This window comes from Sebastes fasciatus, chromosome 15, assembly GCF_043250625.1.
Source record: "Sebastes fasciatus isolate fSebFas1 chromosome 15, fSebFas1.pri, whole genome shotgun sequence".
NCBI lineage: Eukaryota > Metazoa > Chordata > Actinopteri > Perciformes > Sebastidae > Sebastes > Sebastes fasciatus.
The window spans coordinates 20,070,241-20,091,603 of NC_133809.1; the positions used below are offsets into that span (position 1 = coordinate 20,070,241).

General features: G+C 42.2%; 1 protein-coding gene across 4 annotated transcripts in view; it reads right to left on the reverse strand.

The window, feature by feature from the left end:
• LOC141783784 (pleckstrin homology domain-containing family G member 3-like) overlaps window positions 1–21,363 on the reverse strand; it is a 39,023-nt gene that overhangs the window by 4,619 nt on the left and 13,041 nt on the right. Inside the window, exons 3-16 of one of the 4 annotated variants that reach the window (XM_074661286.1) lie at window positions 11,087–11,625; window positions 7,826–7,926; window positions 6,000–6,069; window positions 5,853–5,899; window positions 5,610–5,760; window positions 4,444–4,575; window positions 3,672–3,854; window positions 3,426–3,518; window positions 3,068–3,154; window positions 2,942–2,972; window positions 2,608–2,709; window positions 2,431–2,463; window positions 990–1,000; window positions 255–626 (exon numbers count right to left, since the gene is read on the reverse strand). In XM_074661286.1, coding sequence (XP_074517387.1) covers window positions 255–626; window positions 990–1,000; window positions 2,431–2,463; window positions 2,608–2,709; window positions 2,942–2,972; window positions 3,068–3,154; window positions 3,426–3,518; window positions 3,672–3,854; window positions 4,444–4,575; window positions 5,610–5,760; window positions 5,853–5,899; window positions 6,000–6,069; window positions 7,826–7,926; window positions 11,087–11,625 — 1,952 coding nt within the window. Of the gene's footprint in view, window positions 1–254; window positions 627–989; window positions 1,001–2,419; window positions 2,464–2,607; window positions 2,710–2,941; window positions 2,973–3,067; window positions 3,155–3,425; window positions 3,519–3,671; window positions 3,855–4,443; window positions 4,576–5,609; window positions 5,761–5,852; window positions 5,900–5,999; window positions 6,070–7,825; window positions 7,927–11,086; window positions 11,626–21,363 lie in introns of all 4 variants that reach the window. The other 3 variants (XM_074661287.1, XM_074661285.1, XM_074661288.1) reach the window with 3 other exon arrangements.

Here is a 21,363-nt window from a genome sequence, read left to right on the forward strand (position 1 = left end):
TTAAGTTTCGCCCATATGAGTACACAGTTTGGGAGAACTTCAGTCCATGCAACTTCAATAGAAGGAATTCAACCGGAGGCATTCGATGTGCAAATGGTAGCAGGTGTTAGTAGGTTCTATTTATGATGAAAAAAGAGGGAGAGGGGCAAGAGCCAGCGTGGGAGAGAGAGAGAGAGAGAGAGTGGTGGAGAGTATTGGTAAGCCAGTGGAATGGAGTAGGAAATAGGAAACCCGTGGGTGGCAGAAACCCTCACCGTTGTGAAGTGAGTAGAAAGCAAAGCCCTGGCTCTATAGTGCCAGCAGGAGATGGCTGCGAGCACTGAGCTGGCAAAGTCCGCTACCTGGTCTTCTCCCATCAGTATATCTTCCTTGTAACTCTCCTCCTCCTCCTCCTCCTCCTCCTCCTCCTCTTCCTTCTCCAGCAACCCCTCACTGGGTGAAGAGCCCAGTTTCGGGTCACTGTCAGTAGGACTGAACTGCTCCAGAGAGTCCCTTCTGGAAATTAGATCCTCCACACACAGCCTCTCAGCCTGGGGCTCGCCGAGACTGGAGGCCAGCGTGCTGACACTAGTGGCCGGCTGAAGGGAGCACCTCTCCCCCAGCAGTGCACCCACACTGTCTGCATGCTGTAGCGTGAAGTCATAGACATGTGGTTTGTTATTGCAAGGCCAGTGCTGCTAGAGCAATGATGTGATTGCAAGGCTGCAAATGGGGTGGAATCATCATAAAGCTGCTTTAGCTTTGGGTGAGATCTGATTTTTGTAATCCAGGGCAAGTCAAAGTATGTTCCGGAAAGATAAGGTTCGTACTCTCATTTTTTTGTGTTTGAGTTCATTTTGCAATTAGAATAGAAAGTTTGAATTGCTGAGTCAAAACTGGGTAAATCATATCTCACCAAAGCACACTGACATAAAAACTGCTTTCATACAACAGAATGAAAAAGCTTATCGGGGTTTACTAAAAGACTACATTTGGATTTCAGCACTTACCTTCAAAACAGCTGCACAGAGAACAAAGATAAAGAAGAGGAGGAGAGATAAACGAGAATGTCAGTAACTCTGGAAAAAAGCATGTTCAAGTCAAATATTACATAACAAAATAACCTGAAGACCGCATGCATCATGTATTGTACATGATGCATGCGGTCTTCAATCTCTGCCTCCACAAGCAGAGACTGAGCGAGGCAGTGGTTAGTCTGGCCCAGACTTAAGGGAGGCTTTGTGATTAGATAAATACCAATTAGAAACATCTTCCTCTCAGAGGCTCAAACTGGACTTGATGCAATTAGCCAGGATGTGATGACCTACTCCCTCACTGAGATGGGAAGGTTGACATGAAAATTGCTTCTTCATTACATTGGCTCGAAAAATTGATCTGGACTGGGAGTAAAGGAGAACTGGGGACAAGAATACAGAGGTTTTCGCTTTCATAATGTCCAATTAGAATAGATGAGAGCGGGGAGATGGGATCTGAAGGCAAGGCTGAATTTGACTATTGAAAAGAGCTTGTGTATGACAAAGCCCTTCCACCAATGTGGCATATAATTAAGTTCATTATGGGTGAGGCCGGGGGAGTGGGGGTGAGTGTGTGGGTCTTTTGATCTGTTTTCCAGGTGGTTTTGAGGGAGAACAAAGCAGAAGTGCAACGGAGACGTCGGCAGCTTCTATTCGACAGACAGAAATAAACTTGGTAGGGGGTCTGTGCGGCTGCTGGGCCGCTGGTCAAACTGACCCACTGTTAATGAATCTGCCCTTTTGCCTGCCAAAATCTTACTGACCATCAAGTGATATAAACATACACTGTATATAAAAAGTGGATGTAGTCACTGTGACGTCACCAATTGGTTTTGTGGACTGCCGTTTTGAAGCCTCAAGTTAATTTTTTTGGCCGTTGCCATCTTGGTTTTTCGCAACCAGAAATGACACTAGAGGGTGGAGCTAAATACAACAGAACGCTGAATAAGACCACAAGGTTATAATTAACCTTTATGAACTGAAAACAAACTGTGAAAGGATTAAAGTTGTAAGACGAAAACACGGACAACTCCCAGACCAGACAACGCTGTGGTAGCGACCTGTCAATCACAAGGTAGCCCCGCCCTAAAGCATAACCTGCTTTATGGTCTATTTGACTCTAAATGGGACCATAATTTACTAAATGAACATCATGCTGTATTGAAGAAGACTTGAAACTAGCGATTGAGACCATAAACTCATGTTCACAATGTTTACTGAGGTAATAAATCAAGTCAGGAGGATCCTTTTTTTAGTAGACTTCTATACAATCAGACTTCTTTTTGCAACCAGAGGAGTCGTCCCCTGCTGGCTATTAGAAAGAATGCAAGTTTAAGGTACTTCCACAACAGCTTCACTTTTCAGACCCAGAGGTCTATCCTTGTGGATATAAACAAAAAACCCACAATGTACCAACCTTTTGTGCTCCTTCTGATTTGTTTTGCAGGCTCTAAAAAGACAGAAAATGTAACAAAAATAATAGTGTAAGTGACAATTATTCATCAGCAATACTATTCTATTAATATTACAAATATTAATACATAACAAAATGTCGCAAATAGATGGATGGAGTAGTTTCTTCTTTTTTTTTAACCTGATCTCCTTCTCTCATTTCGCCTTCCAAGATAGAAGTCGTCAGCTTGGCAGTACTCTGCTTTCGTCAGCCTCTCGGGACTATAGTGGTACTTCCCTGGATCTGAGGAGCAGCAGAGGGAGAACGTCATCACACTGAGAGCCGCAATTACAAAAACAATTTTCTCCACATAGATAGACCGGTTATGAGATACGCCTTCCTGGTGAATTCAGCAGCATACCACATTTTTTCTACTGAAAATTAACCACCTTCCTCTTTTGTGAGCAGCATCTTTCGTTGCACATGGAAACAGTTAAATTGGCATAGCAACATTTACCCTTTTTGTAACACTTACAGTTAGAATTGTCCAGGATGGCTTCTTTTGCCTTTAAAGAAAAATACATTGTGTTTAAAATACGGGGAAATTCTTCAGCATCTGAGGAGAATAAAACTCCTGTATGAGGGACGGTGTTGTTTTTACCTTCTGTGGGACGATGGTGTTGTGGTTCTCAAGAATGAGCCTCTTAATGTGATGGGCCCAGATACGCTTCTCTTCTACGGACTTGGCCTGGAACAACAAGCACTTGTCATTTAGAAAAGAGTCATTGATGTTAATAAAGATAAACCGGATACACGCATGCATACGGAACAGAGACATACTACAGTGCAAACCACCGGCTCTTAAGTGTTTGAGAAAAAACACAGAAATGATTATTAGAAAATTCAATTATCCACAGCAGGTGTTTTGTGATCTCGCTGCACAACTGATGCAATATTATGTGTTCTGTAATTGTGCTGTAGAAGGAAAAATGTTGACAGTTGCTGGTGTTCACATTTACCTGCACTGTATGGGGTTGCTTGGGATGCTTGAAATGGATGACACTGAAGAGCAGGGGATCCTTGGCACTGTCAAGTAGCATTAGGGTGGCGCACTGCAACCACAACGAATGTAGTGATGTAGATGAGGCTTAACCGAACTGAGTTGGTTACAATTTGCTTTGTAAATCTTCTTTAATTTAAGAGAAAATCTGTTTTTCAAAACCTATTAAATCACTAATCAATGAAAAAAATGTCAAAAACCATACTGAGATGTGGGTTTTGTAGACATAGTGTTCCCCTCTTTTCTTGGTAATGAGGAGCATCCTTTCGAAGAGGAAGAGCGTGCGGGTGTTCTTCGCCCGCAAGACATGAAAGGTGCCCTCCAGCACAAGCTCTCCATAGGTGGTCAGGTCAGGACCCTTCCAGTTGATGAGAAGAGACTGGATCTCCTGCAGATGCACATAAAAGCACAAACCCCCCCCCACACAGACACCGTCAGCCATGTTCCCTTCAGCATGAAAGAAAATAAATGCCAGCCATGTTTCTGCTTTCATTTCTAATCCTCATAAAAACACTTGTGCAAAGAAAACCAGGAAGGTGAACCGGACACTCAAGGAAATCATTCAAAAGCTGTAGCCATTACTTTAACACTCAACTAGACTTGAGAAAAGGCATATGATAAGTCAATACCACATTGTGAAGATTCATGGATTTGCTTTGGACTATATCTGCTTAGAAATACCTGGAGCTTTAAAATACATCTTTATGTAAGAGATGGAAGCAAATATGTGGAATAAATCAATGAAAGAAATGAATGTGGGCCCTCCAGATCTCACAAGAGAGGAAAGGGTTACAGTAGCACTGGACAACAGAGGTACATGAGAAAATCTCTGAAGACAGACAGGTTGGAACAGAGCTGCTGATCTTGCAAATGAACCGTGACGGAGTACATTTTGTACTGTCTGTAAGCACTACATGGCACTGACATAAATCCACCTTTTCAAGAGAATATTGGCATGCATGGTAATTCCATCTGACCTGCACTCTGACAGCGTGTTCGTGTTTCCTCTTCATATCGTTGATGTACCAGGCCACTCCGGTCATGGTATCTATGGCCTCCTGAACGACCTCATAGCCCTCCTCGTCTGAGTCAAAGTGCTTCGCAATTTCCTTTAAAAAGAAATCAGGGACGGTTACAATATCTGACAATGTCACCCCAGTAGGGAACTAGTCAAATCCTTCACCAAACAAAGAAAGATGTGTGTCCCAATCAATCGTTTTGAGATTTTACTGTTGTTGTTGCTTTTACCTTATAAAATCCTTAATAGCTTTTAGCCTCTATGCCAAAGCTGCCCAAAATGGGGCCTGTGGGCCAAAGTTGGCCCGCCATCAGGTTCGATTTGGCCCTCCAGATGTTAATGTAATTATTTTTAAATTAAAAAGGCCCGCGGAATCGCTGGCGATCCCAACTGATTTTACTGTCTTTTGAAGATTGTAGCCGGCTCGGTTTTAGAGTTAGTGAAGGTACCGGTATCATATGAAACTAAAAAACCCTATGGCATTCATTGGTACCAACCATGTCATGTTAGCTTTTCGGGAGAGTGGCTAAATAACGCTCCAAATTTAGGCAAAATTTTGGTGAGGAAAAACTGGCATGGCCATTTTCAAAGGGTTCCCTTAACCTCTAACCTCAAGATATCTGAATGAAAATGGGTTCTATGGGTACCAACTATGGGTCTCTCCTTTACAGACATGCCCACTTTATGCTAATCCTATGCAGTTTTTTGAATACAGTATATACGTGTTATTTTGGCCTATTCTAAAAAAAGGAGTATTTGAATATTTCTGCATGCTGGGGTCCCTTAACAGTCTTGGAAATGCATAAATTGGGTATGACTGGAAATGAGCCCAATTGTAGTCAGCAGTTGGGTTTTAAGGGGTTAACTTTGTAAAAGCTAAAATAATGCTCATTTGATAATTTATCAAATCAAAGAACCAGAAAAGAGAAAATCACTCTTTGGTTGAACTGTTCAGAAACCACGGGCAGCGAGCTGCGTAATAAACAGTTACAAAATTACAGAGGGTTGAAACTACTCGCTAATAGCTGATAGATAACAGAACCATAAATCTATCAAAAGCCTGCATGCTGCATTTTGAAGAAAAGGTTGTGCTGAAACAAAATGACCACTGAGAACATTGCGTACCTGAAGCAGCAGGTGATACTTCAGGATCCTCTGGACCGGCTTCAGCAGGTAGGAGCCCAAAGGGAGGGAGCGCTTCAGAGCAGCCTGCCGATCCCTGAAGAACTTGGCCAACGTTTTACTGCTCATGCAGTCGGTCAGTGCTGCCACTGAGCTGGAGGACAGCAGAGAATTATATTAATAATGTGAGATTTGAATACGACAGCGAAATTCTAATTAAAACAATTTTTTTTTTTAGCTACTTACTTGGGATAGTTGGTGCAATACTGAGTGTATATTTCAAAGTATTCACTCTGAGGAAACACAAGTCAGATAAAGACATCAGTAGTGTTCATTTCGATCAGGAACTGATATCATTGTCACTATCAGCATGAGCAAGACGGTTCCTCTCACCTTATCTACGAAGCATCGAGCGATGGCCACAGGGTCGTTCTCACACATGTCTAAGGACTGCAGCAGTTCACTGAAATGTAGAACACAACAGAGAGGAAAGGTTGAGTGTTAATGGACTTGTTAACACATTTTTTTGTCTAGGAAGGAATAGAAAAACAGAAGTAAACCACAAAGTAATTCTGTGAGATTTGACCTTAGTTATGAAAAATCTCCACTAGATGGCGGCACACACAGTTAAACATGAACCTCGTTGCATGATCAGACGGAGCGTTAAAGAACATACATTTGACTTGGAATTCTCCATGCCCACAGTCCCATCAAAAACAAGCTTTATTCAGAGCTTGGGAAAACAAAAGCTGAGAGTTGTACGGTATTTTAATGCTTTACACGGTGTGACATCACCTCAATAAAATGTGCATGACTGAAGGAGGATACATGAAGGGAGGGGAGGGTCACTGTGGAAAAATACAACTGCACAAAAATCACCAATCATCACAAGTACTCTGCATGAGTTGTTCAGTTAACATAACTTGTGAAATAATTCATCACACAGCATTCCTCAACTCAGATCAAAGACGACGTTGCTTTACCGAAACCGACAACAAGCAAATGTGTCAACATGTTCATGGTACAAGGAGGAAATCTTGGTGTTGAGAGATTTGTTTCGGACACAACGTCAATATTTGTTCATACTGCATGATTGCTCTGTTAATATTTAAGTTTGGAAGAGGGTTAAGTATTACAAAGGAATAAAAAAAAAAAAGGCCGTTTATCAATTAATCAGTTAATGCTCATGTCAAATGTGAGTTAATGACACTCCGAGATTACAAAGCAAGCAAGGAATTTGAATTACAGCAAAGAAAATAACTTATCAAGACATCTACTATTCATACTGTACTGTACAGTGTATAGTAAATAGTTTGTCGTTGTGTGATCGCTGGATCAATTTAATTTCCCCAAAGAGACACTGTAGAAAAAAATCTCTATTACAACAAAAACTGGTTTCCTGCTGAGCAACCTCCTGCAAATTGGTACAACTCTGTTGCGTTATTAAGTAAACATGTGGCAACTGTTCACAGGCTGACACAAGAATTTCCCCACCTAAACAATGCTGTGATAAAAGACGGTATTATAGCATTGCTAACTTAAAGAAAACAACGCCTCCAAAGTGCAACGTGACCAGGCTAAAAAGCCTAATCTCTCAGTAAACACATGGAACGTTTGGATCTGTCACAATCCATCTTGTACAGCTGGTTAGGATTTCATTTAGAAACGATACGAACGATACGGACTGTACGATAGCCTTGGCATTACCGGGGAGGCTCCTCGCTGTGAGAGGAGAGAGGAATGTTAATGTGTGTTTTGGCAGGCAGTGTGGTCAGCAATGAGCACTTGCTGACATAAATGTGAGGCTAGCAGCACCACCATTTCCCTGGCTCTCTGATATATTTGCAAAAGTGGGTTTGGTGTAGAGTCAGTGTGTCGCTCCTTTGTTTCTCACTGCGTCCGTTTTGGGTCAGTGAAAGAAATATCAGCAGCAATTGAAATAAAATAGTTATGCATTCCTCATTCTTCCATTATCTTACAAAAGAATATAATATTACATACATATGACAGTATATGAAAACAAACATCATCAATTAAAGGAAGTGGACACAAATGCAGTAATTTTCAGTCTTTTGTGCTTTGCCAGGCTGCCATGAATGCAAATAGATAGTGTCTTTTCAAAGATGATCCTGTGCTTTTGACTGTTTTGGCCATTTTTTTAGTAAGATATACTTCATCATAAAGAAAAACAGGGATTATAGATTTGGTTTGTGACTTACCTGTTGAACTCATAGATGTCCTCTATGTTTCCAAACAGGCCACACACTTGCTCTGGCCGTATGGGAAGGTTACTCATATCGATAATGTGAGCCAAGTAGTCCTGGAAAAACAGTAGAGATGAGAGAGAGAGAGAGAGAGAGTTATACATTAAAGATGGAGTTATATATAAAAAAGGTCAGTATTTGGTGACATATCAAGTAGGGCTGTGTATTGGCAAGAATCTGGATATGATACGTGTCATGACACAGGGGTTACGATTCAATATATTGCGATTTTTTAAAATCAAATTTAAGGACAACTGTCAAAGTATAAAGAACACAACCATATGCATAAAATCTGACGAAGAAAAGTTTACTTTTTTATGCAATAAGAACACTGGGATCTGCATTTGCATTTATCATCCAACATCCAACATCAGAGCACTACTTTTGAGAGGGCACATACACTGAGAGGGCACATCTCTTTACAAATGACATAAAGTATTGACTGAGTTAAACTTTGCATGTAAACTATTATTTAAAAATCAATATGGTGTTTTTGATCACAAAACATAATATTGACATATTTTCAATATTTTCTTACACCCCTCAAATCAAGTCAAGTGTCATACGGGCACTTCCAAATTCTTACCAGTAGAGGGAGCGTGTATGTAGAAAAAACATTTTCTCCTTGTGTTCCTGTTATATCCTCTGTGATGTTTTCATTTGCTTTGACCAAGTGATTGCTACAGTTGTGGGGCTACAGTGTATGACACGTCATCTAATGTGCATATATGGAGAAGTGTCGCATCATGATTTCAAAACTTTTGGGTTTTAAAAAAGCAGGATCATTGCAGTAATTCACATCCAACTGATGTGATCTTTAAAGGATCCTTTTAAGGATTTGTTCCAGTGACCAAAAGTCAGTGTGACTGTCTGGAAGAGGTTCAGTGGTACCCAGACCATAAACATCTGCACAACCTGCTTCCCTCCCCGGATCTGACTCCCCCTGCACCCCAGAAACACAGTATGCCAAATATGCCAAATATGCCAACATCTGGATGATTACCATCCCTCTTGGTCAATTACACACTCATGTGGCATACAAACAACTCCAAACAAGTGGAGGAGTAAGTTGACGAGAGACAAACGCGCACACACGCAGCGACTATATAAAGAGCAGACCAGCAAACAGCTTGTACACACACCCAGCCTCCCAGACGATGTGGTGCAAATACACACACACACACACTGACACACTCACAGTCGCAGCCCAGATTAGGAGTAGAGTCATCACATCGCACTACTGAATGAACCGACCGGTCATGGATGGAGAATTCCAGTGCAGTGAGAGCAATGCTGAGTTGCAGTCAGCTGGGCGTCTCACAGTCTCCTATAGAATACTCGCCCCCCAGTGTTAATACCATAACCACGTGACCTTTAGCATAGCGTGAGAGATTCAGTGCTATGTATGGAGTCTCCTAGATTACAGTGCTACCAGCTGTGCTTTAGTAAAGAATAAGAAGGGCTGTTTTTGTCCTTGTATGTTATGTGACAAATCAAAAAACCTTATTAAAGTGAAGAATAATCCTGAATCACTTGTTGTCTTTCTGAATCCCGTCAGCACTAACCACATTCTTGTTTCAACAATGTTGAGTGTGATGATTCTGGGTGTGTTCAAGCTGGCTGTTGGGGGATGTATTTAGACATCGTGAGAACAGCTGAGTCAAACAGCTGTTCTCAAAACTTTATTTTATGGATAGACAGTAGAGTGAGATCTGAGGTTGATCTAAAGGCACAGCGGACAACAGCTGCTCGAGAGGTCAGTGTCAATATCAAGCTTTGAATTAGTTTGCTGAAGAAACAATGGCCAAAAAACGAAGGAAGAGTTTCACACGTTTCTGTCAGATTCGAGGGGCTGGTGTGAAATCAAAATGAACTGCATGGGATCAATTTGATGGCAGCCATACTGTAATCATAAAAGGATAGAAGACACATCTGTACTAGACTGTGTTCCCACACTGCAGCCTATAGGAAAACCAATTGCTCTCCTTTCATCTGTGTTATTCCTCCAGTTGGCGCAACGATGGAGGTGTTTGTGTTGGCTGGGAGAGCCTGAGAGCTCCGGTTATGCCGGAGCTCGCTGCGGGGCCTGTGTGGCCGCCCGGGGCTAGAGCAGGCTGCTTGATGGGCCGCTGCTCCTGTCAAGTGAAATAGTTAGAAGTCCTGGAAGTGTTTCTCAGGAGCAAGTCGTTACTCAAGCCGGGGCGAGGGCAGCAATCCCTCCCGCAGCAAACTACCAGACGCCAGCACAGTCTGAGCCAAGGTGAGGAGAGGTGCTAGCTGGTTTACTGCCAGTCAGTCTCAGAAATGCCTCATGTGGTAAAGACATTACCGTACGGAGGGCTGTGGGGATTGTTTGACAGCAGAGCGCTCTATGCAAGACCCAGAGAAAGATTGAGGGCCAGAGAGGTCTCTTGGTCTGGAAGTTGTTTCCAGACTACAAAAAGGTAGAAGACGTGATAAGATGTAAGTGGTCTGCTAAGCGGTAAAATCATCCCTGGCCCATTTTTCATGCTTCACATCTCTGAGATGAGATTTCTGCTATCTTTGGCTACGATCACAAAGCTCATGATTTCTGTCATGAAAGAGCTACACTGTGTCCCAGTTCTGACTGTGTTTGAACTCCAAATATGAGCAGAGTCCATTATAATCCCAGGCTAGAGGCTGTAAACTTTCACTGCACTGTAAATATACAGAATGGTTTATATACAACACCATGACCAGATCATAAACTGCTCCACAGCCTTCATCTCTATGAACTACAAAATCTATAAACAAAAGCACACAATTGCCAGATGTCAGGCATGCATTTTTGTCAACTGACCGATTTGTTTGGAAAGCAGGAAAATCAGAATGAATCCTGGTGAAAGGAAAAGAAAAATCCGCTGGATGTTTTATTCATTTGTGGCCACAGACAGCTGCTGAAGTTGGAACACAGTAGACATTATTTGTTCTCTACAGCCGTCGAGTCCAATTCCCCTCCTGGCTGGCCAAATTCAGTAAATCACCTCCAATGAGTGCAGCAGACATGAAGTCATAGCTGCACATTTATCCAAGTCAAACATATGCTTTAAATACACTGAATACTGATTTACTTTCTATAATATGAAATGGTTGGCTCTCAGTGAATACTTGGCTGAAAGTAAGAAAAAACAAAAAAACACCAACTGTGACGGAAAATTCAGTTTTAGTACAGTCAGCATACTGACACCCACTCACCTCCACGATGCTGCGCAGGTCCTTGACGTACATGCGCTCTGTCTCAATGATCTCCATGACAACACGGTCCACATAGGTCAGCTTTGGGTTGGGCGCCATGGCGCGCGTGATGACGGGCAAGGTGGTGATGTGAGGTATTTCACCACTTGCCTTCCTGTTGGAGGTGGCGTTGTTGTTCCACTGGTGGCTGATCACCCTGGGCACCAGCCGTTCCTGCCAGCGGCCCCTTGAGCATGTGAGGGTGGGACTCCGGTCACCTGCCCGGTCCCCGGTGCTTTCTGCCGGGCTCAGCTCCAAGTCTATGTCCTCCTCGCTCTGTGCGGGTGGGGTTGTGTAGGAAGGAAGGGCTGCGGTGCTCCCAAAAAGGCTGTGACTATCACGGGATGAACCAGAGGACAGGGTGGACACCAGGCTCACTGGACGTTCACCCTCTACGTCCAGCGGCTCCACGCATAACCGGCTGTAACAGTCTGGGCCCACGTCAACGTTTGCCTGGTCATGTTCACTGGTGGAGAGGGGCGAGGACAACTGAGGAGATTCTGGGACAGGTAAGAGAAACACAGACAGAAGGTAGGTGTCAGGATTTGAAAAATAGACCTTAAGGCTGCTTTCACACCTGTAGTTCATTTGGTCTGGACCCAAGGGGGAGAAAATCATACATTGTTGCATTTTAGTTAGTAAAAGCACCCTAAAACTGTGTATTTAAAGGCAGTATGGTCAGCACACTTGGATATCCATCACACTTAAAGAGACTCTCCAAACTACAAGACATATTAAGGCCATCTTTCAAGCCTTAACAGGTTGAGTGTTTCATATTTCAAAAAACACATTTAGGTTTGAGTATCACTTTAAAACACCTGCCATTTTATGAGTTTGATTTCAGTTGTATACTTTATTGTAGGAAACTCACTAGGCCTGCTCTTTTGCAGCAATGCAATTAATTATATTTCCACACTTGCATACCTGGCAGCCGCCCTGTAACTTTTACTAGTGGCTTCCATACAGCTGCACTACGGTTTAAGTTAAGTTGAGTAGCTGAGATGACAATGTCAATAGTTAACAGTGCAACTACTCGTTCACATTGCTCAATTATTATTCAATAAAAAAAAACTCAATGTGTTCAGAAACGTATCAGAGTTTATTTTTTCGTATTTCATCTTAGCACAGTGTGCTAGGGAATTTTCTGTCATCAGCATTAAATAATGTAACGCAATTATAAACCAGATGCACTCTCACATTGTCTTTAGTTATGACTGTTCTCACCATGTGCATAAATAACAGCGAGGCTACGACGCCGTTAAAACACAGCCCGGGGACAACTTCAGATACAAAGAGTTCTAGCTACAATGAACAGACGACTATCCACAAATCAATAAAAGACAGCTCAGAGCTCTGTGTTTCTACTCCCAGACTGAGACACAGAGGAGTGGTTTACAGTAAAAGGCCTCGCTCAAATCATTACTGACATGGCCTAATTTAAACACTGCATATTCTATGGAAAACCAGGCTATTTCCTCTTGTTCTCCTGACTGCTGAAGGCTAAACCTTGGAAAAACAGAGAGAGGGGAAAACTGATGAGAAGAAAAATAAAACGAGGAAGGGCACCAGCGGCTTTGTGTGTATATGTCTTTATGGAGCTACGTTTGAGTTTAAGAGAAATGGCATCCATATTCAGTTTCACATCCTTCCTGGCCAAACGGGGAATTTTCCTCACAAATGTTTCCTAAATATATGAAGTCATGGTGGAGTGAGAGGGGGCCACTGAGTGGCCACTGTGCAGAGAGCTCAGTTTCCTTAAAATATTTGCAGGGCAAAGGGGTCAAAACCGTTTAGCCGAGCTGAAGAAATGAAGCTTTGTCGCGTAATTTGACTTCAGGCTAATAAATCGAAATCTATGAGGCACAAACCATCATTAAGCAAAACATTAAGTGATATTGCCAAGTGGGGACGGAGGGTATAATTTGACGTTGATAGCCGACAGATGTAGTTTATGTCATGAGCTTGAAATACACTCTCTTTCCCCAGTGTTGACAAGCTCGTAACGTAAATATGCTCATTCTTACATGTGCATCATTGGTCAGCAGCCCACAGCTGATAACACAAACCTGATGTTGTAGGGAAAAGGTATTTCGTCAATCTGTAAGGGGCTGCAACCAAAATGATTCACGATTACAAGCGTACTCAATTGACTTATCTTCCACATACTGTGCAGTTTTATAGAGAACATACAACCTTTTACAGCTCTCACTGGAATAAAGTATATTAAGCAAGAGAAATATTACACATGAGAGCATGGGAAGAGCAGTGATTTATGAGGTCTTTAAAAAAAAAGTGCGATATGCAGCTGGATGATGGGCTTTACACGAGGAATCAAACAGTCTTTCCGTTCATTCACACACACACACACACACACCTTGTGGCATCCTCAAAGTTTCCATGAGTCAGTACTGAGCTCATGAGAGTCTCGTTCACGCTGCACAACTTGCTCCACAATCCACACCGAGCTGTCTCAACAACACAGTTCCCATGCAAAACCTCACTGGGAGAAGAAGGATGAGCTGGCAAGCAGGAGCTGACCACTAGAGAAAACTCCGTTTACGCTCCGTGACAAATCACAGGGTTGATGGTGTAAAGGGAGTGAAGTGGTGAGCCATTACACTCTACTACGCCACTACGAATTACAACAAGTCCTCTGCTTCCTTTGCTTCTTCTCTCTTTACATTTGAGCTTTGCTGCAACTGACATGTGAAAGTCCCTCCCTCCTTTCTTCTCTTCCTCACACCAAATATCCACTATAATAAAGCTGCTGTGCTGCAGACTGCAGTCTATGCCAAGTTAAAGGGAGGGGGAGGAACAGCACAAATCAACACCATGTTTTTGCAGTTTCCACAGTCTTCTAGTTATTATATAATTGCTCTGAATCATATCCAATATCTCCTTAAACACCAGCCAAAACAAGACACGTCTGGCTGAACTGTACTAAAAAGTAGATAGTGGTTGTGTAAACTATCTGACTTATCTTAAGACCCGAGCGCACACTTGACTCCAGCACCAGCTCAGCTTCAGATACTGACTCTACAGCCGGGGCATTATCTGTGGCTGATACCACAAACCACAGGTTTCAAGGGAAAACGGCAGTGGTGGACCACTCGCTGACTTTGTTGAAACAGGCTGTGCAGAGGAATGCAAATGATCTGTTCGACATACAGGTCTGAGATAAGCCGAGGGCCTGTTCCTGTGCCATGTAGCGCAAAGTGTTTCCATTCTGCCTGTCGCTGTGGACAAAGACGACTCGTGATCTGTAGAGTAGATTGCATCCTCTTTGGCCCCTCCGCTACATCAAGCATGTACAGACAGAGGAGACTGCGCATTTATGTCGCTGTTTTTCACCAATTATGATGCAGGTCTTCTCAATATACTAAATAATAAACTACCATTATCGTACAGACAGTATAAAAGCAGAGTGTCTGGTCTTGCTCGGTGCCACAGAGTCTCTTCAGCATCTGCAAACATTTATCACTGATCTCTGGAGGATCTGTAGCCACAGTGTGCCATTCTGTTGTCAGATGTGGAGGACTGTTAAGCGTCTGTTATCAAATTTAGCCTTTTAAAAAGATGTATACAAGTTTTCATCGTAAAGAAAGCATGATTAGGCTGTTTTTTACATGTTATTTGTTACTGTCATCATAGGCCCTGTTCAGACCTGGGATTAACACGCGTCCTGAGTGATCGGATCACAAGTTGACAGCTTTAAATACGTCTGTTCACACCTGGCATTAGAAGGTGTCTCCAAATGCGTCTTGAGTGACCACTTGTGATCTCAATTACCCGCTCTATATACAAATAAAACACGTAGTAAACACATGACTAATACAGCAGACGTTGCAACGTAATATTACAGGAATGTCAGTAGTAATATCCTACATATTCGTGAATTTGGGTACATTTTATTAACATCAAAATATAAGGTTATCGTATCGGCGATCCCCAGGGACCTTTGTCCCGTCAACACCGTCGCCTTTGCCGGACAACAGCGAGGTAGAGAGCTTCAGAGAGCCAGGGATGAGAGCGAGCGAGCAGGCAGGCGGGTGACAGATCTGTGCAGAACACGGAACAAAAACACCGACACATCACCGACAGTACGATAATAATGCAATTCCCCTGCCTAGTCTGATAGTCTGAAGATATGAAGCCTATAGATAAGATGTTTTAATAAAATATAGTTGTACCGACAGGATACAGTAGAGCACAGAAGCCTGTCTTTTCAGGAGCGCAGACACCCCGCAGATCTCAGCGGGACGTCAGTTGAGTAGGCGGTCCTTAAGTGTGGACCAGGACCCATTTGCGTACACACTGCTAAAAGAATGTGGCCATATGTGGCCCAGACCACCCCTGAATGTGGTCTGAGCGATCTGATCACAATGCGTCTTGAGTGCATTCACACCTGTGCTTAGAGCTGCCCACTTGTAATCGGATCACCCAGGATGCATGTTAATGCCAGGTCTGTGTGTCAGCTGTGTTACGGTTTGTTTGCATTTGTTGACTGTATACATGTGGATGCCTTTGCAGAGTTAAATTCATTGCCCTGATGGTTAACAATGGAAAATGAATGTACAGTACATACACTAAATGCCTTGTCACATTCAAGCTAATTTCCCTTCAGCAACTGAGACTGATCTAAGATAAGCACAGCTTTCTGACTGCTTTAAGAGCACATTTGTTACCATTAACTTTATTGGTAGGAAAAAATAGTTCTCGGCATTTATCCATTAAACCCAAATGCCAATGATGTTATGGCAATAACTGCAGGGAAATGTCTATAAAAAGAAACCACTGTAGCAGGGGCAGTGAGTTTAAACCATCTGTTTTCTACAAAACTACCAATTGGCGAAGGCAGTCAAATACAACTGCAGACAAACCTACACTTTTTGAACACGTTTTTACAATTCACCTGTCAGTGTCAAATTAGTGTTAACTGTCCTTGTAAGTGACAACCGTTCTCTTAACACTTGGAGGAGGAGGAATTTGGAAAATGCACAATATAGCACACTGATCAGAGCAACAACAGCAGCTAAAACACGTGCAAGTAAAAGTCAGATTCAGCTGTAAACCTGTCAGTGCTTCAGGTTTTTAATTCATTTACTGAGGAAGACTTAACTTGTTCACACAGGGCACATGCGAGGGAATGATTGCTCCATATGTACATAGTTTAACAACATTGTTAAGTGTAATTTGTGAGCACCATAAATGTATCCATTTAAAAAAGAAAAAATCCCAACCACTTCTTTCTGAACAGCTCAGTAGACCGACCTGTTAAATCATAACTTACACATAATGGTGGCATCGTTAAGTATAGTCAAGAACATTTCCATTTCAGCCAAGCCATAGATTTTCACATTCACACACCACAATTTCACAAAGTACACCACCTCAACAAAACACAACGCTCTACTTTGTTTCAGCACTGCATCAATACAGCTGTTAACTCACAGACATAACCATTAACCAAGTCAAGGCTACAGAGATAGTATAGTATTTGGACTACATTTCAGGCAGCCTCAATAACTCACAGCAGTTTTTCAAAGTTCATGTAGTCTCAACAAAGTCACCAGCAAGACCGCTAACTAAGTGTGTAGAGACCGTGTGATCATTAATGGATTACATTATATCATCTGCATGCGTGTGAACGGATCACTAATGTTGTGGCTGAAGGAAAAATGGTTGGAATTCCCTGATAAAAAAAACCAACCCCTCATTGTAATTCTCTGAATTCCTATTTCCGGGCTGTTAAGCCGAGGTTAACATTTACAGACAAAGGTGTGTTGATGCTACAAGCATGACCTTCCCTTTCTCTTTTGTTGCTTCCCTGAATCCAAATCCCCTGGACAGTGAGTCGTTTTAATGCAGTGCTGCTGTACGCTATTGCAACCAAATAACTATGTAACGTTAATGTAGTCGTAAAGTGATTCTAGATGTTAAGAAAAAGTCAATACCTTACCAGAGTCCGGGTACCTTTACTTGATGATAAAACCAGTGAGTGTGAGGGGTATGAATGATAAAGAAATGGGAGTCGGGGATCTGACAGGTGATTTAGTGTAAATGCTTCTGCTTCATTGCTGAAAGCAGACAGGACATTCAATCACCGAGGGGCTCGATGACTAATCAGTCTAGAACTAATAACGCAAAGTCTACACTTGTTTCCATTTCAGTCTGAGCTTATCATGCGGCTAACAAAGCAGACTTGTCCGCCTCTGACATCATGGTTATATGAATGACATGCAGCACCTAATACGGTGGTGTAGAAGGTGAGTAAAAAAACACTGAAATGAATACCCCAGCACCTGGTTATTAACTTTTCTGAAAGGCTATGTACGACAGAGATGATCTGGCACAAAGCATTCCTTTATAAAGATATTCTCTGGCTTGCGTAAAAACATTCTTGATGGCAAGACATAATGGCAGACATATCTAAGAAGCTGTCAATAATGTTCCTTACATAACCTCCACCCACGCGATCATATCCGAGCAACACATTTTCCAGCTGACTACAACCATTTTCCTGAGAACATGAGAGCATGTAGCTATGACGTTAGTGGTTTGTTGCAAAACCATGTGATGATGCTGTGACTCGCATTTCATCTGTTCATGCAAAACAGCCTCCATGCAAATTCTACGCCGGACAACAAGCTATAGTTTTCTTTCCTCCGAAGTCTAAAACAGCCCCGTCCACGTACCTCGCTTATTCAACTTCTGTTTTGCACTCACAACAGGATGAGAGTAAAAAGATCTTTGTGTACAGTACATTGCATAACACAAAGTCTACTTGTCTCGCGGTATTAGGAAACAAACTAGACACAAACAAGGTTAATAACAAGTTGAAAAATGATGGTGTACTATGGAAAATGTTACAAGCATCAACAACAGTATAATCCCTGTCAAGATGAATCCAATTTCTACAGAGCAAAACAATATATAAATGCACTGATTATCGTAATTTCTACATGTTTAAATGTGTCAATCCTCGCATACCTTAAAGTGAGTGATGGGATTCGCCCACCGAAGCGAGAAACCTGGAGAGACCACGGTGTCAAAGTCCTGGGTGATTTCTAAATCACCTTCTCCAATCCCTCCAACTCCTGTGCCCACACTTTTAATATGATGAACGATTTTACTGCACAGTAAAAGAGGAGCAGTCTCAGAGAACAGACACACCTTTATGACTGTTTTAAGATGAACTTACTGGGACGGGACCCCAAGTCAACCTTCATTCTACATTTGCCTATGAGACTCCAAAAAGAAAAAGGTCCTCCTGTGCTATTCAGTCTGGTTTGAGGCCTTTTGTTTTCTAACCAAATCAAGGGCAAAGAAACAGGAACAACACCGACTATATCTATGTTCAGCATGCAAATGCTTATCCTATAAAGCTGCAGGAGCTTTTAGTATCAGAGAAGGACTTTCCCTCTCCACTGGAAAACTGTTCGGAGATAACAGAAGCCATTTGTCAGCTGAGCATAGAAAACAATAAGACAGAGAGTGAGAGCACTGTGGATAAAACATCCCACTGAAAGAAACAAGCCCCTGCCTGCTCTGTTCCTAATGCTTCACACAGCCACCCATGTTTGATTCACACTGACTCATGTATCAAAAGGTGATGAATTTGAACCCAGTGGACAATGAATCACACCTTGAGTCATCTTGGGATATTTCTCTAGTAGACACTAGCTTGATCGTACCTGCAATTGTATGATCAATGACGAAAGAGCTGGGAAATATAGGTAATTTCTGTGCTCAGTTTCCTCATGTTGAATCATCTGGGTAGAGCATTCCTTGTTTCCTGTCTTGGCAGCTTCATACATTGCTTCAGTCCCCTTAGGATAAAAGGTGTGTTTTTTTATAAGTGCTGGTAATCCTCATCAACTTAAGTCTCATGAGTTAGTTTACAACTTTTCTTGCACCATACCGTTACCTTCCTTGACAAAAAAACATAGTTTAAAGTAGGAGTGGGAATCACCAGAGGCCCTTCGATACAATATTATCACAATAATTAAGTTACGATATGATCTTATTGCAATTTTAAACATTTTGCAATATGCTGAGTATTGCGATAAGATATTTTGCGATAAGATATTTTGCAATTTATTACCTTTTTCAACTGCAAATTATGCAGTTTGTCAACATCTGTTTTATCTAATAAGATACAGTTTTCACTCTGTTCATCTCAGAGTTTTCATTCACATATCTTGAGGTCAGAGGTGAAAGGACCCCTTTGAAAATGGCCATGCCAGTTTTTCCTCGCCAAAATTTAGCGAAAATGCGGAGCGTTATTTAGCGTTCTTTCTGAAAGCTAACACACCATAGTTGGTACCAATTGATTCCTTTGTTTTTTTTAGTTTCATTAGATACCAGTATCTTCACTGTAGCTTGAAGACTGAGCCTGCTACAGCCTCTGAAAGACAGAATAGTTGCTGGGCCCGCCAGCAGGCCGTCATATTGTTAAGAGGTTAATAGTTTATAAAATAAAAGCTCGATACTTGACGCCCGTGTATCAATACAATATTGCCACGCAAAATATCGTGATACTAAGCCATATCCATTTTTTTCCCCCACCCGTTGTTTAAAGCTGCTGTTTTTCTTTACTGTGCTAGCACAGTGTTAACTATTTCATGGAGATTCCCACTGACCATAAAGAAAACTTTCACCTCCCACATTAAAGCATGTAACAAGGTGGAAAATCCTAGTTCCTAATTGGCTGATTAGTATGTTCACTCACAAGCAAAAAAAAAAAAACAGCAACTTCAAACCGGCTCTTGAGGCGACTACTAATCTGCCATCTCATTCAGAGCCAAATGCACAGTGTGTGACCCTGTTTCCCCTGAATCGTGTTTTGCGATACATCTTAATAAAGCCCTTCCGCCCCTCAAGATCCTCTCTGAACTTCCATCTTCAACACAACTCCTCCCCCGGTGGCCATTGGGAGACAGGGAGGTAGTCTTACACTGATCTCCTTGGGAAAAACTCCTCCCCACCTGGCAACGGTGAATGGCTGCCCCTCAGGAGGGCAGGAGGCACAAGCACACGGGGAGTCTCGGAGGATTAGGCCCCGAGTCTTCACAGACCATTATCAAACAGCATGAGTCAGAAGACGGGTGATTAGACAGTGAGACCGACGGCCTGGCTTCATTTCTTATCCTTTAATGGAAGAAAGAATTTAGGTCACCTCAAGGGTTTTCTGCTTTAAACAGTCTTCTATATGTACAAGATGGTTTGATTTACACCTGCCTTTGGTCTCACAAGGAGCTTTTAATGCCGTGTTAATAATTAGCGTGAAGGTTGGTAAATAAACTGCAGTGGACAACAGAGGCTGAGTACACACACGCAAACTGAAACCTGCATTCCTCACAGACAGTCAAGGTCAAATCGTTACGCTGGGAAGCTTAAGGGGAATTCTGGTGTTTAAAAGTGAAACTAACTGTGCTTTGTGTAGTTACAATTTTCACACATTTACTGAGCATGGTTAAACATCAACAGGCTTTTGTTCGATTTTTTAGATTCCTGAAATGCTTGTGTGAAAAAAGTTACTCTTGGATCAGACAACCAGAAGGCTGCTATAAATACTCTGAAAAGCTAAAACAAAATGATGTTTACATGTTGGTGGATTTAACCTTTTAATATACTATTCCGGCTGTCGCAATAACTGCAATATTGCATTACTGCACTATTGACAAGTCAACCGGATGGGATGGCAAGCAACCGCCACAACCGCTATGTTCACATTTTTTCTTTTTTTAATTCTTTGCAATGGGAGTGCTACGGCAGTAACGTGACGAGTCGTTCTGCGCTTGGCTGCACGTTTGATGTTTTTTGTCTGGTTGCCGTGAGAAAAATGTTCAACTTTGGGTTAAACGCTGCGCTCATTAGTGTCACTTTTCACCCAGCCGTCCAATCACAATGGAGGAGGGGCAGGACAAATACCACAACCAACCGTCACATCTTACATGTACAAGTGATGAACAACAACAACAACAATGGATGTGTATGTTGGATGTCTATGTTTGTTTCAGCCTTCCCTTCATCCAGAGCAAGTACTCTACCTTGTGCCGACATTTTTACCTGCGAATATTCCGTGTCATAGCAACCAGACACAACTAAAGTGGTTGTGTCCGCTTTTCATACTAACATGCTATTTAGTACGCTTAAACGGTATGTGAGATATTTGATTATGTCCGAATCCTTAGTATGAAACCAATAGTACGCAAATTGCATACTATTTCTGGTGA